General features: G+C 51.5%; 2 protein-coding genes across 2 annotated transcripts in view; both read left to right on the forward strand.

Moving 5' to 3' along the window:
• The window catches only part of Igdcc4 (immunoglobulin superfamily DCC subclass member 4), a 37,420-nt gene extending 25,896 nt beyond the window's left edge, over positions 1-11,524 (forward strand). The window contains exons 11-21 of the mRNA XM_048793215.1: positions 696-866; positions 1,875-2,111; positions 2,240-2,341; positions 3,747-3,930; positions 4,753-4,880; positions 5,199-5,369; positions 5,556-5,693; positions 6,616-6,721; positions 7,267-7,495; positions 8,203-8,364; positions 8,567-11,524. Of these exons, the coding sequence (XP_048649172.1) occupies positions 696-866; positions 1,875-2,111; positions 2,240-2,341; positions 3,747-3,930; positions 4,753-4,880; positions 5,199-5,369; positions 5,556-5,693; positions 6,616-6,721; positions 7,267-7,495; positions 8,203-8,364; positions 8,567-8,977 (2,039 nt within the window). The 3' untranslated portion in view covers positions 8,978-11,524. The remainder of the gene's footprint in view (positions 1-695; positions 867-1,874; positions 2,112-2,239; positions 2,342-3,746; positions 3,931-4,752; positions 4,881-5,198; positions 5,370-5,555; positions 5,694-6,615; positions 6,722-7,266; positions 7,496-8,202; positions 8,365-8,566) is intronic.
• Positions 10,143-26,530, forward strand: part of Igdcc3 (immunoglobulin superfamily DCC subclass member 3) — a 45,040-nt gene continuing 28,652 nt past the window's right edge. The window contains exons 1-4 of the mRNA XM_048793216.1: positions 10,143-10,264; positions 13,776-13,888; positions 13,972-14,076; positions 16,297-16,602. Of these exons, the coding sequence (XP_048649173.1) occupies positions 10,143-10,264; positions 13,776-13,888; positions 13,972-14,076; positions 16,297-16,602 (646 nt within the window). The remainder of the gene's footprint in view (positions 10,265-13,775; positions 13,889-13,971; positions 14,077-16,296; positions 16,603-26,530) is intronic.

The raw sequence follows: 26,530 nt of genomic DNA on the forward strand, positions 1-26,530 counted from the left end.
AAAATAGAGCAGCCTGGGCTGGGGGTGGGGTCAGCAGGGATGAGAAGGGCAGGCAAAGAGGCTGCTCAAGGCCAAGGGAGGCCTGGGGTCTAGTCCTACCTCCTCTGCAGCTGCAGTGTGTAGTCCATTTGGGTCTCTGTTTCCTCATCTATGAAAGGAGACACAGGTAATCCTTGGAATCCTTCTGGCTCAAAAAACAGATTAGAGATGAGGAGGTGGAAGGTGTGCTCTTGGGGCTTGGAAAAATGGATACAGAGGGCTGTGTTAGGGCAGATGGAGTCATATAGGGAAGGGGCTCGGAAGGGGTAGAGATAGGAGAAGGAAAGTAACTGGAAGTCCAGGCTAAGGGCGAGGAGGGAGGAGAAGGTAATTCTCAGGGCTCTAGAAGCCAGGTGGTAGTTGATGGCCTTCCTGGCCAGCCTTGAGTCTGCATTCTGGTGTGTGTTGAGGGGTCATTGATAGCCCACAGGTAAGGGGAGAGCATGCCTGGTTCTCTGCATGCTTGCTGGACTACATCAGCCAGAGCTGAGGCCCAGGAGTGGGCCCTGGAGCCTGGAGTCTGACCAGGTTCGGAGGGCCTCAGGCCCCAGCAGGCACGGAGGAACCAGGATCTGAAGTGGAAGAGTCAGTGTAGGGAGCTTAGAGGTCATGGTCCCCAGGTAATAGCCAGCAGCCCATCTTTCTTATCCCAGCAGATCAGATTTTCTCCACCGAGGTGCCAGGGAACGAGACTCAGCTTATGCTAAACTCCCTTCAGCCAAACAAGCTGTACCGTGTGAGGGTGTCGGCGGGCACTGGGGCCGGCTACGGGGTCCCCTCACCATGGATGCAGCACAGGACACCCAGCGTGCACAACCAGAGCCATGGTATGGAGCTGGAGGGAACAGAACAGTGAGTGTGGCAGTGTGGGTGTGACAGTGTGAGTATATGTGTGCCCTTGGACCCCAAGACCTCACCACCCCATCCACCAGAGGCCTTCTATAGCTCCCCCTGCTTCACAGGTAAGGGAAGCCAGGGTGAAGGGCTGGGCCCTAGTGTCCTTTCTGTCCACCCTTTGACCTTGGACAAACCATTCACAACTCTTAAGCTTCATTTACTGATGAGACATGGCACATGGATTAATAATTAACGTATCATAAATGACTTGCTTAGAACCTCAGGAGAACCCGTTAGGTGGCAGCTGCTTTGGTGATTATGATTGTTGTTTTCCTGGAGAGGCCCAGTAATAGAGTGATTAAGTGCAGACAAAACCTGGCACACATACTGTCTGACACTGGGCAAGTTACTTAACTTCTCTGAGCATCGGTTTTCCTATTTGTAAAATGGAGATCATAGTGTTTGCTGAGCTGGGGATGAAGCTCAGTAGTAGAGTGCTTTTGCCTAGTGTGCACAAGGTCCTAGCTTCAATCCCCAGTACTTTAAAAACAAAGGTTTTTTTTGTTTGTTTGTTTTATAAGATTATAAGAATAAAGTTAAAATACACATGCAAAGTGCTTTAAACAGTGTCTGACCCATAGTAAGCCCCCACTTTGGGTTCCAAGTGGGACTCCCCACTCTGATGGCTTGCTTTCTCCTTCCTGGTTTCTCTAGCCCCTTGCCCGAATTTGCTCCTTCAGGAAACTTACAGAGCCTCCTCTGTGCCAGACAAAGGTGCCCCTCGACGCCCCTTGGCAAATGCTCAGCAGGCCCCTGCACTCCGAGCTCTGCCTGAGTCCAGGTGCCGGCTGAGTGGAGCCATGCTGGGGAGACACTGCGAGGCTCCCTGGAACCCCATCTCCCTGCCTCTTCCCTGGCCCCTCCCCCCACCACCCCGGTTTCTTTCTCTGCATTCCTCATTCTCCCTCCTTTTCCCCATCCTGCTCTTCTGTCCCCAGTCCCTTTTGCCCCTGCAGAGTTGAAGGTCCGGGCAAGGATGGAGTCTCTGGTCGTGTCATGGCAGCCACCCCCTCACCCCACCCAGATCTCTGGCTATAAACTGTACTGGCGGGAAGTGGGGGCCGAGGAGGAAGCTGGTGGTGACCGCCCCCCAGGGAGCCGCGGAGACCAGGCTTGGGACATGGGGCCTGTCAGGCTCAAGAAGAAAGTGAAGCAGTATGAGCTTACCCAACTAGGTGAGGAGCCTGGGGACGGGGACGGGAGGCGGGGACAGGACTGCATCAGGGACCAGACACAGGGCAGAAGAGGGGACAGTGGCTGCAGAGTCCTTCTAGCCAATGAGTGACCCTGTGACATTCCCCAGTCCCTGGCCGGCTGTATGAGGTGAAGCTTGTGGCGTTCAACAAATACGAGGATGGCTACGCAGCAGTGTGGAAGGGCAAGACGGAGAAGGCACCCACGCCAGGTGAGGGTGCTGGGGAGGAGGGGCGGTGGCAGGGGAGGGGCCTGCGGGCCGCTTGCTGCCCTCTCCCCTGGGCCAGTCTGACCAGCAGGGCAGGCAGGGTGGTAGCCTCAGCTCACTCTGAAGCCCATCTTCCTAGGTAGCGGTCCTCTTCCTGGCCAGGCTAAAGAGAGCCCCAGCCCCTGCTCGTTCGCTGTATTTCAGGCCTGTTGCCTCTTTTTCTTTTTCTTTTCTTTTCTTTTTTTTTTGGGGGGTATTTTTTGGGATTGAATTCTGGGCACTCGACCACTGAGCCACATCCCCAGCCCTATTTTGTATCTTATTTAGAGACAGTGTCTCACTGAGTTACCTAAGACCTTGTTAAGTTGCTGAGGCTGGCTTTGAATGCATGATCCTCCCGCCTAAACCTCCCAAGCCGCTGGGATTACAGGTGTGCACCACCACATCCGGCAGGCTCAGTGATTCCTGAGCCCAAGTTTGGCCTTAAAAAAACTTTTCAAACACATCCACCCACATCACACCATCTATCTGATCATCTTTCCACTCTGGACAGGAAGAGTGTCCCTGTGTGCTCTACAGGGAAACCAAGGCTCAGAGAGGTAGGCTTGTCCCAGGTCACACACAGCTGAGACCAGACAGATTCCTGGCTCCGAGGTGGGTCTTTCTGCTGTGTTGCACTGCTCTGTAGCCCTTGGTTGCCAGTCATGGTACTTCCTAACCCCTGACTTCCAGGCTGATTTTCAGCCATGTGGTAGAGCAGGAAAAGTGCTCAAGAGAAGCCAAGAAACCTGGGTTCTAATTCCAGTTTGTTCATTTATTCATTCAGCAATTTTTTTACTGAGTATCTACTACGTGCCAGCTCTGTTCTGGGAATTTAGTGATGATCAACACAAATAAGGTACCTGCTGTCATGGAGTTTATTCTATTTTATGTTTATATAATAAACACTTATCATCAAATAGTACATACTGTGTGCCAGACACTTTCCTATCTGCTTTATAAGTATTAATGAACTGAGTCCTCATAACAACCCCATGAGGTAGGTACTATCATCAGATGCACTTACAGAATAGGGAATGGAGGCACAGAGAGATTAAGTAACTTCTCTAAAGTCACATAGCTAGTAAGTGGCAGAGCTGGAATTTGAACCTAGGCAGCCTAGCTCTAGAATCTGCGCTCTTCTTAAGCCACAGTATGCTGTCTCTCTATGTATACATTGCATTCTTATGTCCTATATCTGCTATGTGTGTGCCCTTGACAAAAATCACTTAGATTGTTGGGAGTCTCAGTTTTGTTACCTGTAGGATCAAAAGAAAGGGCCCAAGGGCAAGCCTCAGGGACTGTGACCACTATACAGTGGGGGGAGTGTCCTCTCTCCCTTCCCCACACTCTAATCTTCCCCTTCTAGACCTACCCATCCAGAGGGGGCCGCCCTTGCCCCCCGCCCACGTCCATGCAGAATCAAACAGCTCTACGTCTATCTGGCTCCGGTGGAAAAAGCCAGACTTCACCACAGTCAAGATTGTCAACTACACGGTGCGCTTCAGCCCCTGGGGGCTGAGGAACGCCTCCCTGGTCACCTATTATACCAGGTGGGGAGGAGGGACTGATGCTGGGGAAAGTGGGGGGCTGGGGGACACGGGACCCTGGGGTTCAGAGACGGCTCACCTGTTTCCACTATGGCGCGCTGAAGGTCTGCAGGGCCCACTGCCTTGCCTGTGGACCAGAAGGTGACGGGTGAGAAAGGAGAGGCTGTTTGACCATCTCCTCAGGACAGAGCATTGGTCTCCACCTTTGGAGAATGGCCACAGAATCAACTTGCTTCTCCAGCCTCCAGGGGCTCCTGTCTGCAGGGAGAAAGCCCTGCCACTGTCCTCAGAAACCCACCCTCAGAGAGATGGGAGGCAGCTTGAGGAGCTGTTCCTTTGACAAACACTGCATTAAAAGCCCCTGATGTCTGGGGCTGGGGTTGTGGCTCAGTGGTAGAGTGCTTGCTTGCCTGGCATGTGTGAGGCCCTGGGTTCCATTCTCAGCACCACATATAAATAAATAAAATTAAAGGTCCATCAACAACTGAAATATATATATATATTTAAAAAAAATTTTTTTTTGATGTGTACAATTGCCACTAAGGCAGAATTAAGCCAAGATGGAGATTCGGTTCCTGGGGTGGGGAAATTAACTGGATTAATTCAGGAAGGCTCTCTGGAGAGGGGGAGTCTGGCTTGGAGATTAGAAGTGGAGGGACATCCATCCCCACCTCTCTGTAGGTCCTCTGGGGTGTGTTTGTGGCCCTAGGCCAGGCCAGCTCCCTTTCCAGAGCAAGGCCTAGGGCTGGGGGCTGGGCCTTGGGGGCAGGCAGGGGGGAGGCCTGCTGGCAATGCCCAGAGCACTAGCCAGCTCCTGCCCCACAGCTCTGGAGAAGACATCCTCATTGGCGGGCTGAAGCCTTTTACCAAGTACGAGTTTGCGGTGCAGTCTCATGGAGTGGATGTGGACGGGCCTTTTGGCTCTGTGGTGGAGCGCTCCACCTTGCCTGACCGTGAGTGGTCTCAGCCCCTCGCCACCAGCCCACCTCCTGCCTCTCTCCTTCTTGCTCCCGTGGCCCTCTTTTCTGAAGCATCTCTCAGAATCTCAAGGTCTGGGCAGAGCTGAGGGGAGGAGAGCTTCAGAGAGGGGAGGAGCTGAGGAGCACTGCCCCTGCCATTCTCAGGGACTCCCCAACTAGAGGCCAGAGCTCATCCCGGCTGTGTGGCTTGCTCCATGAGGGAGGAGGGGGGCGGACTGTCATCCCCTGACTCCCTTGTCCGCAGAGCTGGGCTTCCAGTGGCCCTGCTCTCATCCCTCCCCTGCACTCCAGGGCCCTCGACGCCACCATCTGACCTGCGCCTGAGCCCTCTGACGCCATCCACTGTTCGGCTGCACTGGTGTCCCCCCACGGAACCCAATGGTGAGATCGTGGAATATCTGATCCTATACAGCAACAACCACAGCCAGCCCGAGCACCAGTGGACACTGCTCACCACCGAGGGTGAGGGCCCCTGCCCAGCCCACCCCCACTCCAGCAGCCGGGCTCTCGAGGAGAGCAGCACCAAAGCCATTCTGGGGCTTCTGGGATTAACAGGGAGCCTCTGCTGCCCAGTGAAAGGCCGACTTCTCAGCCCTGCACCCCACCCCACCCACCCATCACCCTGCTCTCCCACTTCCCCCACCCCAGGAAACATCTTCAGTGCTGAGGTGCATGGCCTGGAGAGCGACACCAGGTACTTCTTCAAGATGGGGGCACGCACAGAGGTGGGCCCTGGGCCCTTCTCCCGCCTGCAGGATGTAATCACTCTCCAGGAGAAGTTCTCAGGTAGGAGGGTCTGGAGGAAGGAGGACTACCTACCCTGGGGCAGCCAGGTCCCCAGCAGCTCCTGGAGTAGACTTCCAAGCCCCTGCCTCTGGGTACAACTACTCAACTCTCAGTTTGGACAGCTGCCCTCCTGGTTGGTTGGGAGCAGGTTGAACTGGAAGGGAGAAAGTGGTAAGGTGGTGACTTGGTTGAGAGGCCAGCTTCCTAGCAGACTGGTGTGGCTTAGAGACCATTTCTTTGAGAGATTGCTTTTGATTGGTGGATTGGCTTGGCCAGGTGATGAGCTTTTTGGCTGGAGGTGGGTGGGACTGGCTAAGTGACTTTCAGGGCTCAGTGTAAAATGATAATCCAGGGCTCTTCATTTTAAAAAATTACAAATTTAAGCTGAGCGTTGTGGTGCACGCCTGTAATCCCAGCGGCTCAGGAGGCTGAGGCAAGGGGATCACGAGTTTAAAGTCAGCCTCAGGAAAAAGCGAGGTGCTAAGCAACTCAGTGAGACTCTGTCTCTAAATAAAATACAAAATAGGGCTGGGGTTGTGGCTCAGTGATCGAGTGCCCCCCCAGTACCCCCCGCAAAAAATTATTAATTTTAAGATGATGACCACAGAGCGTTAAGCCACGTGGGCCCGAGGCAACTGCACACCATGAAGCAAGACCTAGTGGGCAGGCAGGCGGTTCACTGAATTGAAAGGCCAGTTTGATGTGAACAGACCACAGCCTGTGGATGTGTGGGGTGGGACCACCAGGCCGGTGGTTGTGGGCCGTGTGAGGGTGTAGGGCCCTCCTGTCTTTGCATGAGAAGATCGCAAGCTGCTGAAAGCTGAAGCCAGTGGTCTCCTGTGGAAGCTCGAGTCATCCTGATTTGTGAGCCACTGCCTTTCTCCTGTATTTGACTATCTCTGTTCCGTTTTTGTCCCGCCAGACTCCTTGGATGTGCACTCAGTCACAGGCATCATTGTGGGTGTCTGCCTGGGCCTCCTCTGCCTCCTAGCCTGCATGTGTGCTGGCCTGCGACGCAGCCCCCACAGGTGGGCAAGGACACCTATCTGACCAAAGACAGATTTCCAGAAAGGGCTGCAGAATGGGCAAACAGGGAAAGTCACCAGGATCCCCATTAAAGTTAGGACTTGGGGAGCTGGAGGCCAAGCTTGGGGGTAGAACACTTGCCTAGCATGTAGGTGTGAGGCCATGTTTGAACCCAAGCATTGCAAAAATTAAATTAAATTAGATAGGACTCTAGGATGAAGGGACATGGGAGTGGTGGGAGATGTTCTTATAAGAATGGGGGTGGGCTTAGGGAGTCTCCCAGTCAGCAAGGACAGACCAAATCACCTTGCTCATGCTTCCAGCATCTTGGAAATAAAGGCCCCAGACTTCCATATTTCTGGAGCTGGGGTAGAAGGAACCCTGTCGGGCTGTTTGGATAATAGTTGTTCCCTACTCTTTGTGTAGATTGGAAAACAGGGCCCAAAGGTAGGCAGGAACCTGGCCTGAGAAATAGCAGGGCTGGATGCCAGTCCCAGCCCACTCTCCACTCTGACCACTGGGCCTTGTTTCCCATCTTGCCTTCCAGGGAAGCCCTCCCAGGCCTGTCCTCCACGGCCACAGCTGGGAACCCAGCGCTGTACTCTAGAGCCCGGCTGGGCCCACCTAGTCTCCCTGCTGCCCATGAGCTGGAGTCCCTTGTGCACCCCCGGCCCCAGGACTGGTCCCCACCACCCTCAGACATGGAAGACAAGGCTGAAGTGCACAGCCTTATGGGTGGCAGCATTTCGGACTGCCGGGGTCACTCCAAGAGAAAGGTAGACTGAAGTCTAGTTTACATCAGAGACCCCCGCTCCTGCTCATTCCCAAATAGGACACCAGAGGGCGCCAAAGCACAACGTGTGACTGCAAGGGTCACCAGCCCCACACCACACATACCCAATTGCAAAAGAGGCACATTCTCCCCTCTCCATCAATGATTGGCAGAACCAGGAAGCAGGTGGGTCTCCATTCCCGCAGAATATGCTGGCCTGCTTCTCATCAAGGGGAAAGTCATTGTTTGCAGGTGACTGGAGCTGGCCAGAACACCCAGATCCCTCTTCGTCCCCAGAGCTGGGAGCCTTCTTAAGACTGAGGAGGGAGAAGAAGCTGGTCAGCTTGTCTGTGGCCAAGTGGGACCAAGATAAGGGCAGGCTCCTGAAAGATAGAGCTCCCCCACACTGGCAGTGGTCACTCATCTCAGCCAGCTGACCCAGTCCTTCCCTCACCTCCCTGCCAGGCTGGTATTAGGCTGTCTACAGAGGGGCTGCATCTGCAAACTCTCCCACTCACACACGGCCTTCCTGTGCTTCACCCCGTCCTTGGGAAGGGGCTTTAGCAGGGAACCTGTGATCAGGGAGATAGAAGGGGGCCAGGACTCTGGGCTCTGCTTCTCCATGGTCCCATCTACTTCCCTCCTTCGTGCTTCCCTCTCCCAGCCAATCCCCATCACGCTCCTCAGTGTCCTCTTCTTTCTCCTGTGCAGATCTCCTGGGCTCAGCCAGGTGGGCCAAGCTGGGCAGGTTCCTGGGCCAGCTGCGAGCTGCCCCAGGTGGGCCCCAGGCCTGCTCTGACCCAGGCCCTGTTGCCCCCTGCTGGAACTGGACAGACACTGTTGCTGCAGGCTCTGGTGTATGATGCTATAAAGGTCAGTATCCTGGGAATAAGGGTTAGAAAAGGATCTGGATATTATCATCATCTTGGTGGGACACTTCCTGTTTCCTTTTCCACTTCTCATATGATGCATACCCTGATGTAGAGTCAGTCTCTCTCTGTTCCACATATGTGGTTCTTGTTTCTGATCATTCTCAGTGATGGTCCCTGGTCTTTGTGTTCTGTGCTCTAACCAGGGTAATGGGAGGAAGAAGCCACCCCCAGCCTGTGGAAACCAGGTGGAGGCCGAGGTCATTGTCCACTCTGACTTCAGTGCATCCAAAGGGAGCCCTGACCTCCATCTCCAAGACATAGAGCCTCAGGACTCTCTGCCTGCAGAGGCTTCTGGCCTCTCCTCTGGTGTTGTGGATCTCAGGCCCCAGGCAGACTGGCTAGACAGGGAGCTGGAAGGCTGTGAGCAGACAGCCACTGGACCAGACAGACTTACCTGCTTGCCAGAGGCAGCCAGTGCCTCCTGCCCCTATCCGGATCTCCAGCCCAGTGAGGCTCCGGAGGAGGCTTGTGGGAACAGCTGCCAGCCCAAAGCCCCCTGCTCTCCAGGAGCCAGCCCAGGCCTGCCCAGGGTCCCTGTCTCCTCCTCTGCTTAGCTCCCCTAAGCAGAAGGTGCAGTCTAAGCAGGCTAATATGGCTCATGGTACATGACATGCATGGCCATGCCTATACACATGTGTACCTGCAGATATCATCAAGCCCTTTGGAGCCTCCTAGGATGCTTTGGCTGTGGGGAGAGGAAGAATTGGATCATTCACTCCCCCCACACTCTTTGTGACACACATGTGATAAATATGTGAGAGACATGTGAGACACAGCTACGTGTGATGTGCACATGTGTGAAGCCACATGTGTGTGTACTGGTTGGTGAACTGGGAAACCCTGGCTACCATAATGGTGATTATGGCCTAATCGATTCTCCAGGTCAGAACAGTATCCCAGAGTGGTTAGTCCCCATCCCTGTGGGCTCCCACCTCTGTCACCCAGCCTTTTATTACACACTCTGCGAGTGTCTCCAATGCCCTGTCTGACAAAGACGGCCCCAGCCCACTCTCCTGTCTGGCTGGGCTGAGTGCAGTAGGCTCTGAATGCCTGACATTTTAGCCACACCGCCTTCACCTCCCATAACCCCATGACCCAAATTTAGAGGGTGACACGGGCTCCACTCAGAGCAACTCTGTGTCTGATTTTATAATTTGGGAAGTGCCTGGCTTTGGAAATCTATATTCTTTTCCCCACTCCCTTTCTCCCCCTTCCCTGCTCTAGTGATCTATCTCTAGATAGTTTGCTCTCTGGGTTCCAGTTCCAGTGTCCTCTTTCCAGTGAGGTCTCCCTTTCCTCTCTCGTTTCCCTTTCTCTCTGTCTCTCTTATCCCTCATGTCTCTCCAGACTGTGCCATCCAGTTCTGCCTGGCTTCAACCTCTGCACCCTTCCCTAACAACATGGCTACCTCATGTCTGCTTCAGGCCACAGCATGACTCCTATGTCAGCCACATTCCCCTGAACACACACCCCTCCCTCCACCTCTTCCCCCACTTCCTCTGCTCGGTCCTCCTCCACCGGCCCCCTCCCCAGGTAGACCACCCGCCCCCAGGGCAGGTTTGGAGAAGACCTAGCTTCCACTTCCTCTTTCTCCTTGGGCCTGGGATGGGAGGGTTTTCCATAGAGCTGATGAATCCAAGTCACAAGGGAAGTTTTGAGGCAGAAGGGAACTATGACCCAGAGGCTTGGAATATAGGGATTTCCTCCCTTCCATTCAGGATGGAGGTGGATTGTTACCTTTCTTCCCTACTGAAGCTGAAAGGGGAGAGGGGAGCTGAAGTAAGTGGGGCAGCCCAGCAGCTTGCACCCCACCCCAGCACATTGAATGGGACTGGATCTAGGTAGGGGGACTGGAGTCTCTTCCTCCAGGAGGCTGGAAGGGAGGTCTTTCATAGGAAAAGTGGGTTTGGCTTATTTTACTATTTTTTTCTTTTTTGAATCCTGAAGTAATTTTCTATTGACCCATTGCACAGGGACAAGCTTGACTTTTGTTTCCTGTGCAGTGAAAACCCTGTCATTTATTTGATTTTTCACCTCAGCCCTCTCAGGAGCATAGAATGTGGGGTCTCTTGCTCCCTAACTGCGTCTTTTTAACTGATCTGCACATCAAGAGTTAACTCTGACTTCTGGGCCAAATTAGAAATAAGCAGTCTATCTTTCTTTTCTTTTCTTTCTGTCTTTTTTTTTTTAACGTTGAAATGTCTCTCAGTGGAGCTGCAGCCTCCTCAGCCCCTGAATGCATCTGTGTTTATTACACTCGGGTGTCACTCACGGTTGACATCCTCACCTACATTTCCTCCTCCTCCCCTCCTTCAGCCAGCCTATGATAACACTAAAGATTATTAATGTCGGTTTTGTATCTCGTTAAAGACAGAATTGTCACTTATACTCTTTCTGCAGCATTCAGCTTTGCCGTAGCCGACGCCACTGTGTATGTTTCATCGTTACTGTGAAGGTCAAAAGCCTCATTTTATTTTCCTGGTTTGATTTTTTTTTTTTTAAGAAAAAAACTGCTCTGAATTAAATGGCTGTTTTAACAGTAGGCTCTTAGCATTACACCACATAGTCATTTTTCATGTTCTTGTTTAACAGGCACTGAGGTTCTGGTTTAAATTAAATAGCTGCAAATGAGACAATTTATAACCCATTAGGTTAGGTGGAAAATTGTTTCTCAAAAGCAAATAAGTAATAAATCTGGTATCTGCCTATAACTCACAGTTGATAAGAAAGTGGCCATTACTCACTAGCATTATATATGATTTGGGCTCTGGGTAATTTGGAAGTGTTAGGTTTGTGTCTTTGTAGCAGTATTTTTATTAGAAAAGAGTCTATTGGCCTTTTATAGGGTATTAATCCCTTTGTCACCTACCGTTGATGCCTTAAGTTTTTTGAGTCTCATTTAAAAATCTTCCTTTTCTTGATGCATGACAAGTGTAATCGGTACTTGCTCATTTATTTGTCTATATTTAGTTTATGATGTATTATTTAATTATTTTTCCAGCATTTTTTTCCTTATGAATATGATATTCTTTAGTGTTAAGCTAAGGTATTGATCATGTATCTACCCTCATAATGAATTAATAAACTATTTTCCAGACATATGTTATTCTTTATGGAACTAATGTTTCGAATTCTCTCAGCTTTTCTACCCTGGGGAGTTCATTTCCTACAAGGATAGGAAATGGTGGTTTTTTTTAAGGGTAGAGAAAATGTTCACAAGAAAGAACTAACCCATCTCCTCCCCTCAACAGGCACTTAAGAAAAAGATTTAAGTTTAGGAAAAGGGGCTGGGGGTGTAACTCTTTGGTAGAGCACTTGCCTATCATAAGCATTCAAAAGGCCCAGTGTTAAACACCCCTCCCCACACAAAGAAACCATGAGGGAAGATGTGTTCTTTGATGGCATGCAAACTCTCTGGGGACCTCTCTGCATCTGGGCACACACTTTCCTGAACTTTCTTAGGTACAAGGAAAGAGCAGTGGGTTCCACAACCATTCTTTTTTTTTTTTTTTTTAAATATTTATTTATTTATTTTAGTTTTCAGTGGACACAACATCTTTGTTTGTATGTGGTGTTGAGGATCGAACCCGGGCCGCACGCATGCCAGGCGAGCGTGCTACCGCTTGAGCCACATCCCCAGCCCTCCACAACCATTCTTTATAGCTGGTCATCAAAATTACTGATGCCTGCACATTCACACACATGGGCACTATGTCTGTGAGCTCAGATTCACAGATGCATAGTCACCTACACAAACACGCTGGTGTCCATTAACTCAAGTGCATACACAGTCTGACATCCAGAACTTCACACTCACACCCCATGCACATCTCAGGATCACAGCTGGCAGCTGCTCCAGGCTCTATAAAGAGCCAGGAATGGATTTTTCTATTGGAAGAAACCAAGAGCCAGAGACTGTCCTGCCCAGGACCACCCCCAAAGTGGCGGGTGGGCCAGACCCAGAGTTAATTGACAGATCATACAGAGAGATACTGCACATTTTGCATGCAGTAGAATAGCCATTATTTGCATATCACTCTCAGACCAAGCGTTGTGATAAAGAAGAATTAAACACTTGTCAAGATGAATTTAAAATGACAACAATTCAGGACACCAATTTGACCTCTCAGAGCCTAGGACATGTCAAGAAGGGGTTGTTGAGGATTCAAGCCCTGCAGGGGAGTAGTTCCAGGACTTTAGGCTTGGGAGGTCCCTCTTTCCCTACCTTTCCTATGGCCAGTAGAGGCCTCACTTGCCAATTCTCACAATGAAATCCATTTGGGGCTATGACACACTGGGTCCCTGACCTTGAATTTCTCCATCGCCTCCCACTGCTCACATGCCTTACGTCTTGTTTCTCAGGCTCATCTTCCAGTTTCTACTGGAGAGTGAGGAGTCCCTGTGCTGTACAAACCCTCTCATTAGCAGACTTGTCCATGTAAAAGCAGTCTGATTTCTGCAGGCATTTACCACCAAAAATGACTTTATATAACACTCCTAGTTCCAAGGGTCCAGAGTTAATATCAAAAGACAGACTTAAGGCTTGCACAATGATGCACACCTGTAATCTCAGCTACTCAGGATGCCAAGGCAGGAGGATTGCAAGTTTGAAGCCACTCTGAACAAGTTAATGGGACTGTATCTCAAAATAAAATAAAAGGGGCTGGGTTTGTGGCTCAGTGGTAGAGCACTTGCCTAGCAAGTATGAGGCACTGGGTTGAATTCCCAGCACTGCCAATCCAATGGCAGAGGAGCAAATAACCGAGTGAAGCCAGAGCTCCAGGGCTAGCAAGAATACATTTGCCCTAAGAGACATGACATGCTTGCCTTCTGTAATATTCTCATAGGCACCTTTGTTATCGTCTTATGTTTTCTGACACGAACCATCAGAATCTGTGTGGCACAGAGATGTTATTGACAATTTTAATTTTCAGTGTGCTTTCCCAGTTACTAAATCATTTGTCCAGGCCTGTGCCATTTAAAGGTCTCCTGGGTCGTGTAGGAAAGATATGATTATCTTCACCTTTCAGACAAGCTCAGTGAGTGATTTCCTGGGCCAGGCAGCAGGCAAAAGTGGGGTGGATCCTGTTGGGTCTGTTCTTCTCAGGCAATCTACCCAAGATTGAGGAGTTGCCTTAACTCCTAGTCTAGGAAAGCCAGTCTTGCGGCAGAACGACCTATGCTTTGAGTTTGAGAGGAAAGACCAGGTGCCCACGGAATTCTCAGTCTCTGACAACTTTGAGTAGCTTCTAGGGAATTAGTCCTAAAATAAAGTCTTGGATACATTGGAGGAGGGCGCAGCAGAAAGAGTGGGTCAGAGTAAATCCCTCAGCTTTGCGTGTTTCTTCTCAGCCCTGACGTGTTCCGCTGGGTCTATACTTCTCCAGACGCTCAAGTCCGGGACTGGCGGGCCGCGAGGGGACACAGGGCTACAGCCCGAGACGGCGCCGGCCGCTCCAGCCACAGTTCAAAGCGCAGGGGGCGCGTCCGCCGCGCAGCCGGGAATGTCCGGCCGCTTAAAGCGCTCGCCGGCTCTTTTGTTCCCCAGACCCGGCCTCCGGGGAGAGGGGGCTGGGGGAGGGGACCCGGAGGGGAGAGAGGGGGCGCGGGCGGAGGAGANTGCTGCCGCTACTGCTGCCCGCGCCAAGCGAGGGTGAGCGAGGGCGCCCTCAGCCCCAGCGGCTGTGGACAGAGCCCAGGGCTGGACCGGAGGGGAGTAAGCGGGCGCGAGGGGCGTACCCCGGGAGTGCGGCGCGGACCTGCGGGCAGACCTGGCTCAGAAGGGACCGAGCGGGACAGAGTGGAGAGGGACCGAGAGAGAAACCGAGGCGGGGCTGGCTAAGACTGAAGCGGGGTGCTGAGAACGGAGCCCCAGGAGAGATTCCCGGGCTCGGTCCGCTACCGCTCCGGGACGCAGGACAGGACCCAGATCTCGGACCGAGTGGCCAGGAGGGTGGCGAAACAGGAGCTAGGGGAGGGGAGCGGGCTGGCGTTGGGGATACAGAAACCAGCCAGGGGAGACTGCATGGCTGAGTCCCAGCCGAGGGAGGCGAACTGGGATGCTTGTAGCCTAGCCGTGGACCCTGAGTCGCCCGAGGCGACCGACAGAGGCAGGAGACAGTAGACCGCTGGGCGGAGGCCGGATCCCAGTCCACTGCGCGGGACTGAGAGGGCACATCCCGGATTTGGAGTTGAGACTGGGGCCGGGAGTGCTCAGGACAGATGGAGGAAGAGGAGGAGGAAGATTCTGGGCGGGCGGCGTGTGGGGAGAGAGCGAGCCGGGAGAGAGCCCAGGAGAGAAGGAGGAAAGGAGAACCTTCTGAGAGCCAGAGCCAGCCACCGGATGCCCACGTGCCGCGCCCTTCCCCAGAGAGTGTACTCGTAGAGAGACCCTGTCCCTGGGCTCGCGGCGCTGTCCGGCTTTGCTGCCCTGAGCTCCATCACCAGCACCCTGTTCCCTTGGTGACTGTAAGGGGCCCATCAAATGGGAGAGGGATGCCAATCTAGTCCCTTCCTCTCCCACTCCAGATTCTCAGCAGACACACATTTGGGCTATTTTCTCTCTTCTTCCCTTCTAACAAGCAGAATATTGCGTTCACATCAGGGAGAAACTTTAGTCTCCCGGTTGGCTATACCCGGGTTGAATTAGGGACTCAGGCAGCTAAAACTCTGAATATGGGGAGGATGGTGAGGGTTTGGAGTATGATCCTCAAGTGCCTTAAAACCTCACATATCCCTGGGGGTCTGGGCGATGCCCAGCATTCCGGCACTCCTCCTTTCTCCTCACCCACTTCCCGGTATCCCCTAGCAGGGGAGGGCCCTGGTCTGTTGGGCTGGGCCAGTTTCAGGATCACTATTTCCCTGGAAATGTGAGCAGGAATTTGTAGCTGCCCATTCAGACCAGGTGGGTTCATTCCTCCTGGAGTGAAGTTGTAACAGGTCTGGTAAGTTGGCTGCTGGAGAACTTGGTGACTTGGCATCGTGCCTGAGATGCTTGTTCCTCCTGTCGGGCTTCTGATTTCCAGATCAGCCTCTTCTTTTCCCTCCTCCTTTCTCAGCTCATTTCTTTTCTTCTGCAATAGTAAAAGGCTCTAGGTCCCTGTCCTGCTAAGTGTTGGGAATCTTAGTTGGTGCTTACGACTTCTCATCTCTCCGTATAACAAAGGCCACTCACTGGTCCAACACCCAGAGCAGGGAGGGAAGGGGTCTACAGGCCACAGCCTAGCCTGTACCCTGCGTAATGGGCCCCCACCCCCTGCTCCCTATGCCAGGCATTGAACCAGGCCTCTGATGATTTTGCCAGCAAAAAGAAGCATGATTTATTACTATCTCATTACATTTCTTTAGAACTTTTGAATATCCATAGTGCACTGAGTTTGTAAATCATGTCAAACAACCCTATGACACAAGCTACATTGTTGTTCCCTAATTTAAACAGATGAGAAGTGAGAAGCCAAGACAAGTTGATCCTTTCACCTAAGATCACCTCCTGATGTCTGTGAGACTTCAGTGCTTATCCAGGGTGACCCCAGAAGGGCAGCAGCTGTGTTGGAATCAGTCTTGAATCACAGATTTGTAGCTACTAACTGTGAAACCCTGGGCAAGTCCCTTAACATATTTGGGCTTTAGTTTCTTTTTTGGTGAAAGAGGAAATGGTACAAATAATATTCATCTTTCTGAGGTGGTCTGTGATTAAGAAAATACTGCTTGGGATGGTACTTTGCAATGCATAAGGTTCTGTATATAACAGGGATTTCTATTAACATGACTGAAACATGGGAATAGGATGCTAGGCCCAGGGAACTGGAAATCCCAGTGTGTGGATTTTACACTAAGGTCTCCTTTTCCTCTCATCTCCCCTTCTCTGATGCAGGTCTTGGCCACTCTGCAGAACTGGCATTTGCTGTGGAGCCCAGTGATGATGTTGCTGTCCCAGGGCAGCCTGTAGTGCTGGGCTGCAAAGTGGAGGGGACCCCTCCAGTGCGAATAACCTGGAGGAAGAATGGGGTGGAGCTTGCTGAGAGTACCCACTCTACCTTGCTGGCCAATGGGTCCTTGCTGATCCATCACTTCAGGCTGGAGCGGGGAGGCAGCCCTTCAGATGAGGGTGACTATGAGTGTGTGGCTCAGAACCGCTTTGGACTGGTGGTCAGCCGGAAGGCTCGAATCCAGGCTGCAAGTAAGTGCACACCCCGTTTCCTTTTGTGTAAGTCAGATTGGTAATCCAGGGTCACCTGGGGGCAGGAAGGAAGTGCCATCTCTTGCAATGTTCTGGAGAACTAATTTCCCAGCATGGGTCAGTTAAGAGGTGCATGGCATGAATTGGGGTGATAAATTGTATCATGTGCTCCTTTAAGGGATTGGAATGTTGAATGCACAAGAATGTAGCCAAACACTCCCGGTGTGGGGGTGAGGATTCTTGGGCTTTAGTCTTGGACCAGCTTGTCTTAGCTGCGTATGTCTGTGGTACCTTCAAGCATCTTGATCCATTGAATATGTTTCTTATGTAAATAATGCCTTATTTGTGAGTGATGTAAGAAATTTTTGTGCTACATGCATTTTGTGTGTGTGTGTGTGTGTGTGTGTGTTTGTGTCTGGTGCTGGGGATTGAACCCATGGCCTTGTGCATGTGAGGCAAGCACTCTACCAACTGAGCTATATCTCCAGCCCCCTACATGCATTTTTTTAAACATTTATTTTTTAGTTATAAGTGGACACAATACCTTTATTTATTTATTTATTTTTTTGTGGTGCTGAGGATTGAACCCAGTGCCTCACGCATGCTAGGTGAGCACTCTTCCTTTGAGCCACAACCCCAGCCCTGGCTGCATATATTTTTTAAATTACGTGCTAACTTTAGAACTTTTTGGGTAGTATAAGACCTCTCTATACAAGCAGTGGAGTGCTGAAGCTTGTCACCAAACTTATTTTAAAAGTATATGGTAGGTTGGGGATACAGCTCAATGGCAGAGCATTTGCCTAACAAGCCTGAGGCCCTGGGTTCAATTCCCAATACCATAAGAAAAATAAATCAATAAAAAAATATGTGGTAGGGGCTGGAATTGTGGCTCAGTGATAGAGTGTTCGCCTAGCACATGTGAAACACTGGGTTTGATCCTCAGCACACATAAAAATAAACAAATAAAGTAAAGGTACTGTGTCCATCTACAACTAAAAAATATATTTTAAAAAAATATGTGACTGGGGGCAGTGGAGCACACCGGTAATCACAGTGGCTTGGGAGGCTAAGGCAGTAGGATCCCAAGTTCAAAGCCAGCCTCAGCAATGGCACGGTGCTAAGCAATTCAGTGAGACCCTGTCTCTAAATAAAATACAAAAATAGGGCCGGGATGTGACTCAGTGGTTGAGTGTCCCTGAGTTCAATCCCCAGTACCAAATTATATATATATATATATATGCCGCAGTCTGGCTGGGCACAAATCACGAGCCACTGAAGCAGGAACAAACTTTATTTTTGAACTGCAGGAAAACACTTCACACAGCTCCCGGGGAATCCTCCCGATATATATATAAAATTTATATTTAAGGCTTATCTCATTGATAGCATCCATCTTTATGCTAATGAGATTTTTTGGATGGGAGAGAAAAGGCCAGACAAGGTATTTCAGCTCTAGAACTGTGCTTTGCTGGCCCTGATGGATCATCTATTGTTGTGGTGATAAAAATAATAGTTGTACTTTAGCTGCTCTGTCCTGAAAATTCTGCTATTATTATTGTTGTGTTTGATCCATGCTGTGCTATGCACATTCAGAGTGTGTTGTGTAAACCAAAATTAGTGATGCATCTTGGGGAGGCAGCAAGCTGAGGACACCCATGGGGGGTCATGGTTGAGAAGCACTGCTCTTGACACAGGGCAAAAGTTTTGGCAAGTAAAAAACGTTCTCCATTTCATACATCTATACTTTGGGGAGGTGGTTGTCCCTTGGAGAGGCTGTTTTGGCATTCATTGGTAATAATCTGTAGCTATGGCTTAGTGAGTACTTGCTGCATGCCAGGCACCCTGGTGGATTAACTCACTGAGTCATCACCAGGACCCTGGAAGATAGGCCATCATCATTTCCCTTTCACAGATGAGAAAACTAAACCTTAGCAGGGGTTCAGTGACATTCTTCTAAGCAGAAGAGCCAGGACTGCGCTCTAGGCGGCCTGAACAATATGCCTCCATTTACCTCCTATGGCACTCTGCCTTTTCTCTGGCCCAGCGCCCGACAAGTTTTCTTCCCGGCTCTGAGGGCATTTGCACAGTTGCTCTGAACGGTTGGTGAGTGATGAATTGTTCAAGGCAGGAGCCCTCTTGCTGGGCTTAAGATGCCCCTTTGTTCTAAGGAAGGCTGATCCAGGCCCCCATATGGAGCTCCCTGGGAGGCAGCCCTGGACTTTGAGACAGAATCACTTCTGGCTCAGCCACCCCTCATCCAAGCTTCCTGGCAGTACAGGGGGAGGGTGGCTGGAGCCTGGGAGCAGATGGCTGGGTGTGTGGAAGATATAGTGGACAGAGGGTGGGAACTCAGGGAAGACTGAGGGTGGAAGAAATGAGACTCCTCAGGGAGATGCTGTCCACATCCTCCCAGGCCTGTGTTGGTGCTGAGGGACAGAGGCCCTGTGGAATCTCTGCATCACCAGCCTGGGGTCCTGGGAAATAAATCCCCAGGGGTTTTGAGGGAGGGGAGAAAAGGCAGGGGAAAGGGGAGAAACTCTTTTTTTTTGGTACTGGGGATTGATCCCGGGCCTTGCACCTGCTAGGCAAGCGCTCTACCACTGAGCTATAGCCTCAGCCTGCAAATATGTTTCCCTATAAATGGTAATACCTTCAAGATGTTTGGTTTCCTTTAACCCTAACAGTATAAGGAATTAAGATGTGAGTGGGGTCAGCCTGGATAATCCTTGGGGGTCCTGGAGACAGCTGAAGGGTTTGCCCCTAAGCACTGGCAGTCTGACATGGCCTCTCCCTGACAAGGGTATGGCCCCATGGGGAAATGCTTGGACGCCAAGCAATTGGGCGGCTGGATCCCTTTTCTTACTTCATGGGCTGGTGTTCCTAGAAAGCTTCAAAGCTGATTAGCCGCCTGGGTTTCCTCCTTGGTGATCACCTCCAGCCCATTTGCCCGCTGGCACTACAGATGTTGTGTGACATGGGAGGGTGGCTTTCTGAAAAGGTGTTAGGAGCCTCCTCAGCCCCCTGCTTTTCCTGCCTGCTCCATGGGGCTGATGGGAAGGAGCATGCTCAGTACCACTCATAGACAAGCTGTCCTCCCAGGCACAGTGAGGCACGTGGGCATCCAGTTCTATGTGCAGGTCAGCTGGGACATCTGGGCCCTGAGCCAGAGGACCATGACTGGGAATGGACCACTTTCCACTCCATGAGCTCAAATGCTGTCCTTGAAAGATGGCCTGACCAGGGTGGTCTACACTGCAGACTAATTCCTTGGGAATTCAATTTCAAGTTCTTCCCTTTTCCGATACAATGGCCCAGGCTCCTGAAACTATTCGTGTCCCCAGGACTCGTGGGCTCTCTGCGTTGCAGTTCCATGTGCTAATAGTTTGAGGATTGAAAACTGAGACTTGTTAACAGTGAGACCTGGACAAGTTCATGTTCCCTTGGCCCAGTTTCCTTACCTGTGACAGGTGGGTATAATCGTAACCTATAGGAGGATCATGAGGACCAGCTTATCCCACATATTGCCTGGCACACAGGAGCCACTCAGTGGTCAGAGCCAGTGCTTCTTTCTTCATTTAAAGGCAGTGTCACTGGCAAAAGTTTTGAATAAAATCTTGCTGCCCGCGGAGGTTAAATGCAGTGGAAGCAAACTGCTGGGCTCCGCTCCCAGCCCCAGCTTCTCCCTTGCTGGGATTCCTTTAGGGCTTACTCCATTGGGCTGTGGAGTTGTTGGAGCTGGGGGGCTTCTTGTTCTGTTTCACCCTCTCCTGGAAAGGTCAGGGGTTCTCCCAGGTCTCAGAGTGTGGACTGAGCTGGGCAGGCCTAGGAGACCATCTGGACACACGCACTGACTCCCACTTTTGAGGTCCCCATGCCTGGAGGACTCCAAAGAGGGAAGGGCCAGCTGCAAGGAGCAGGGATAATGGGGGGCCATCCCAGCCCCCCTCCGGTCCTTAGGCAGGATCCCTCAGCCCCTGCCCCTCACCTCTTGGCCTCTGGGGAGCTGGAGTCAAGAGCCCTATGCTCCAGTGCAGGGTTTTTCAAACCAAACTGACTCTGGGACTCATTTAAGCAAGGCTCCACCCTGGGCCACACCTCCAGTCCTTTTTAAATTTTATTTTGAGACAGGGTCTTGGTAAGTTGCCAAGACTGGCCTCAAACTTGTGATCCTCCTGCCTCCTGAATACTGGGATTACAGGCACGTGCCACTGTACCCAGCTCACCTAGGGGTCTTGCTAAGAGTTGATTTCAAATTTGGAGGTCTGGGCCAAGGCCCAGATTTCTGTGTCTAACCAGAACCCAGGTGTTGCTGATGCTGCTGGCCACAGGTCATACCTGAGTGCCCAGGTACTATAGGAGTGCCTGTTCTGTTGGCATAATCTCTGATTTGGGGGCCTGTGGGCAGCATAATGAAGTCCACAGAACTAGGACTGTACTGCCAGACCCAAGCAACTGCGTTTAGCATGAGTTACTCAACTTTCTTGAGCCTCTGTGCACTTGTCTAAAAAATGGGCATAATCGCCAGTCTGTCAGGGCTGTGGGAGGAATAAATGAGATGATGAAAACAAAGCACTTGGCATAGGGCTTGGCATCTGGAAAAGCCCAGTAAGTATTGTTAGTGGCAGGTATTGCCCACTAATTTAGGATGAGGTCTGGCCTGTTTCAATGCTAGCTGGATTTTCAATGAGCCAGCTAGAGCATTTTGATCCTGGGGATTGAACCTAGGAGGCATTTTACCACTAAGAACATTCCCAGTCCCTTTATTTATTTTCTTTTTTTTTAATATTTATTTTTTTATTTTTTTAGTTTTCGGCGGACACAACATCTTTGTTTGTATGTGGTGCTGAGGATTGAACCCGGGCTGCACACATGCCAGGCGAGCGCGCTACCGCTTGAGCCACACCCCTGCCCCCTTTATTTATTTTCTAAATTTTGAGAGAGAGCCTCAATAAGTTGCCCATGCTGGTCTTGAAGTTGGGATCCTCCTGCCTCAGCATCCTGAGCCATTGGGATTACAGGCATGCACCACTGCACTCATCCCCAGCAGTAGTTTTGAATGTGAGTTAAGGCAGCAAATAGACCTTGCTCGGTGGACTTGGGCCTTGGCTCCACCACCCACTAGCTGTAGGACCTTGGGCAAGTCAATCAACTCTCCTGAACCTCTGTTTCCTCATCTTTAAAATGGGGGAAGTATCACTGTGGACAGTAGCACATGCCTGTAATCCCAGCAACTCAGGAGGCTGAGGCAGGAGGATTGCAAGTTCAAGGCCAGCCTTAGCAATGTAGACCCTCTCTCAAAATAAAATATAAAAAGGGCTAGGGGTGTTGCTCAGTGGTAGAGCACCCCGAGGTTTCATCTCTAGTACTGAGAAAGGGGGCAGGGAGTATAATACTTACCAGAGGGGAATGTCATGTAACTGAAGTCCATAGAACTAGGACTGTACTGCCAGACCCAAGCAACTGCGTTTAGCATTTGCTAAAGGTGGATAATGCACTTGAAGAACTTAGCACAGGGCCATAGGCAGTGTTCCTAAATGATGATTAAGGAACCAATAATATTAACTATTATTATTCTGAGAGATAACAAATGAAAAGGCTAAGGTCTGGGCTCCTTTAGTTGTGGGGTGATTCCCAGGAAGGCCCCTGGTGACCAGACTCCTTTCAGGAGGCAGTGGGGTGTGGTGAGAGGGAGAAAGGCCAATTCCAGGTCCCTGTTCTCTCTACCTCAGTGTTACCTGTCTCCCCAGACCTCGGCTCCCAAGGCCTCGCCTCCTACTTCTTCATTCTCAGTGTGTCTGAGGAAAGCCCTGTGAACCAGCCCCTCTGGATCCCCTTTCCACTGGGGCAGGACCTGGGGTCAGGTCACAGGCTGTAGTGACTGGGAATGAAGGCTTGGTGTATTTGGGGGCCCCCATGCAGGGCAATGGGCATGACGGGAGGTGATTCCTGGTGCAGTGGCTGGTAACCCTGCAGGCCTCTGTCTGGAGGCTGAGGGCTCAGGCCTGGAGTGTGGAGCCCAGGTTTTCTTCTCCCCGAAGGGAAGCTCAGCTGAGGGAGCCCCAGGAAGTCTCCACCAACTGCCTCTCAAACATACATCTAACTCCTGCTAGGGCAGGCCACAGGTGGTTCAGTCGCAGTGTCCCTGGTGCAGTGGGTAAGTGACCACACCTAGGCAGCCTCTGGTGGGGAGCATGCCTGAACCACAGCATGGCACTTAGGCAGGTGCAAACAGGTCCAGTCCTTTTACCTGCCAGGGAGCATGTCACAAACAGACCCCTCCTGACCCTCCTGAGGAGCTATGAGGTGTGCTGGGAAGGCCCTTTCTGGACTCCCTTGTGGTTTGGATGAGCCACTCTTTCTCATTGTCAGATGGGGGTGTGGCCCAAGGCCATCTCTGTTCTGAGGCTTTGTCACGGGGCCTTTTCCCAGTCTATTCTTGTCCCTCTTCTTCCCACACCCAAGCCCTCCCCAAAGACCATTTAGCTCACAATAATTTCTCCTTCCCCTCCTAAGGCCAGTCTGCAGTTCAGAGCCCTGCCTCTCGGAGACTGCCGTGGGTGTTGTTAAGTAACTGTTTTGTAGAGGGATAGTCCATCTGTCTTCACAACTAGAGTTTAAGCTCCTAAAGGGCTTCTCTTTCTTTTGTATTTCTCATGTCCCCTGCCTGTGGAGCTTGGTAAAAACTAAATGAACATGTGGCCTTTCGGGGGCAAAGCTCTGTCTGTCTCTCTGTCCCTCTCTCTGCTTCTCTGTCACCACATCCCCCTCCCTCCTCGTAATTGATAGCAAAGCTCAAAGGAGCAGAAGCTGTGAACAGGGAGGATGGGCCGGGGAATACAATGCACAGGGGGCAGGATCATGGGGTGGCCACGGCTGCGTGTTCATCTCCAGAGGAATCAGAGACTCTGCCTCGCCAGATGGGGTGTGAATCAGAGTTGATTGCTTGGTACTCCCTCCATGGGTCCCGGCTCTCCTGCTTGGACCTTGCTCTGGCTGGAAGAGGCCTGGATCGCCAGCGGCTTTGGCCTGAACTGTGGAGGAGTTAGGCCCCCACCCTCCCCACGCAGGGTTGCCCCTCACCCCATCCAGGACTTGAGTGTGGAAGTCCGGAGCCTCTGGTTCCCACACCTTGGCTCCACTGTCGCAGGCAGCCAGCTGGCCCCTTAAACACAATGTGCAAATCTTCTCTGTTCCTGTCCAGGCATTGTCAGCGGCCAGGCGCCCGGGCTGGGAATGTGGGCCGGTGAATAGGAGAGGCATTTGCAGCCTGCAAATGAAACAGGCCCCCAGCCCCCCTTAGCCCTCTGTCCCCTCCCCACCCCCAGGGAGAAAGGACTTTTTCACTCCTGGCCTTGTATTGCCTTTCCCTCTCCTCTGCAGAGTCTCTGCCGCTGGTGTGTGTGTGTATGTGTGTGTGTGTGTGTGTGTGTGTGTGTGTGACAGAGAGACTTTTTTGCACAGTAGCTTGAAGGCTGTCCTTCAGTGGAATGGAACAGAAGGACAGAAGGGCCCCCAGGATGGAAACCAAATTGCTCATGGCTGGCTTTGTTCAAATTGGACTCAGTAATTCCAATGAGAATGCCTGTCTGTATAACTAAACTGTGGCACCTTAGTTTCTCTGGGCATAGCTTTGTCCCAAAAAAGGATGCAGAGACCTGTGTGTGTGTGTGTGTGTGTGTGTGTGTGTGTGTACCTGGGCATACAGGTGTGTGCCTGAAATATGTGCATGGGGCCTAGGGTTGGTTCTCCTGTGAGAATCCCTTTTCCGGTAAGCAGCTGGGCCAGGCTAGAGGGCTAGAGCAGAGCCAGCGCAGGGCAAGCAGCAGGTCAGGTCCCGGGAGGGACTGATCATTTCCCAGTCAGCTGTAAAGAGAGGAGACACCAAGCACCAGGCCATTGGGGGATGGCCTGGGCTTACATTATGGGCCTGGGAGCACCCCTTGCAATGTAGGCCTTCTTCTTCATGAGGAAGGTGCCCCAAATCTGGCTGCCATCTCAGTGAGCCTGCTGGCCTGTGCTGCTGGACCTCCAGAACCTCTTCTTGCTCCCCTACACCAGCTCTGTTCACCCTGTTCTAAGACATGCCAACCCTTGGTTACTGCTGCCCGTGGTTGTAGGGGGTGGGGGACCTCTGTGGACTTTCTGAGGAGGAGCGCCTGGACACTGGATGTTGGGAGTGGAGAAGGCGGAGGGGGGGCGCTGAGGAGGCCTGAAGAGGGAGGTGGGGGTGGGGCTGGCACACAGGCTCCCTGGTTCAGGCAGGGAAGAAGGTTTGATGTAGAGGCTCACAAGCCAGCGTCTCCCACCGGCCCTTCTCCAACTCCTCTCTGGGTCTTGTTTCAGGATTCCTGTCTTTGGTGCTCCCCACATACTGTCCCACCTCTGCCTTCCCCTGTGGTCAATAATGTCCCTCAGTCCCAGTCTCCTGCCCTCTCCTGTTCTCCTGCTCTTCTTTCTTGCATTACCGGTCTGTCCTTCCTCCTGCCTTTCCCCATTGTGGGCATTCCCACATCTTCCCGTTAGGAGCCAAAGCCCCTGCAGGAGAGCAAGAAGAGAGACCAGGAGGATGAGGTTCAAAGAAGAACCCCAAAGAATTGGTCCACAGTCTCCCCCAGTTAGAGCCTCCCTGGAGGCAGACCTTCTCTGAGAGGAATCTGAGAACCCTGGACCCTGGCTGGGGCCTGTCTCTGAGCCTCGCCTGGACACTGACACTGACCATGGGGGTGGGGGCAGCCGGGGCTGCTCTCTGGAATGCTGGTGTTGGGTTGCAGGGAGATGCGAGCAGTGATAATGGGCAGGAACTGGACTTTCTGGTCTGGCTGCTGCCCCCAAGGCCACTGGAATGTGATGGAGGGGGGACTGTTAAGAGGCCCTGGGGACTTGGGGTGGACAGATGAAGACCAGACCACCTAAATGAAGAGGAGGGGACAGACCACCGTGAGAGATAGCCAAGTCCTAGCCCCTTCATGGGGTTGTAGGCTGCAGCAAAAGAATCCTAAAATTCCCAGCCTACTTAGGGCCTCAGTGGTCTCCAGTGTGCAGGATCAGATCTGCAGGAGAAACTCAGGAGCCTGTCAAGTTCACCCTTCTCGTTTTACAGACTTGAAAACTGAGGCCTGGAGGGCGTAACACGTCCAAGGATAGGTCAGGCCACCAGCCTGGGCAAGTAAGGGAGTCCCCTCCGGTTTATGGGAGCTCTGAATTCTGGCCTTCCCCAGTACCTCACTGCCCTCTGGTTCAGAAAGTGGGGAGCACTCTTTTTATGTGCCCCCCCAGGCTGGGCTGACATGCTCATTTATATTTTTCTTTCTTTCCTTTTTTTTTTCTTTCCTCTGATATTCTGGGGATTGAATCCCAGTGCGCTTTACCACTAAGCTACATCCTCAACCCTTTTTAAATTTTTGTTTTGAAACAGGGTCTCTAAGCTACCCAGGCTCGCCTTGTACTTGTGATCCTCCTGCTTTATTTAGCTCTTTTTTTTTTTTTTTTTTGGGTACTGGGGATTTGAACCCAGGATGCTTTAACTCCTGAGCCCCATTCCCCAACACTTTTTAAAATGTTTTAGAGACAGATTCTTGCTGAGTTGTTCAGGACCTTGCTAACTTGCTGAGACTGGGTTTGAACTCGTGATTCTCCTCATGCCTCAACCTCCAGAATCACTGGGATTAGATGTGCATGCCACGGCGCCTGGCTTGTTAGTGACCATTCTTTGGCTTGCAAGCTCCATAAGGATACAGGCTAAAAATAAATTTACTTATTAATTTATTTTTGCATTTCACAAAACAAATCAGAGATATTTGAATACAAGGCTTGATTAAAAGATTGATATTTTTGTTGAGTAATTAGGCTAAGGATTTTAGGGTTAATTCAGTAATGGTTTTGTGAACAAAGCAACCCACCATTAAAAAAACTTGTTCAGTAATTTGGA

Source organism: Marmota marmota, unplaced genomic scaffold, assembly GCF_001458135.2.
Source record: "Marmota marmota marmota unplaced genomic scaffold, marMar, whole genome shotgun sequence".
Taxonomy (NCBI): Eukaryota; Metazoa; Chordata; class Mammalia; order Rodentia; family Sciuridae; genus Marmota; species Marmota marmota.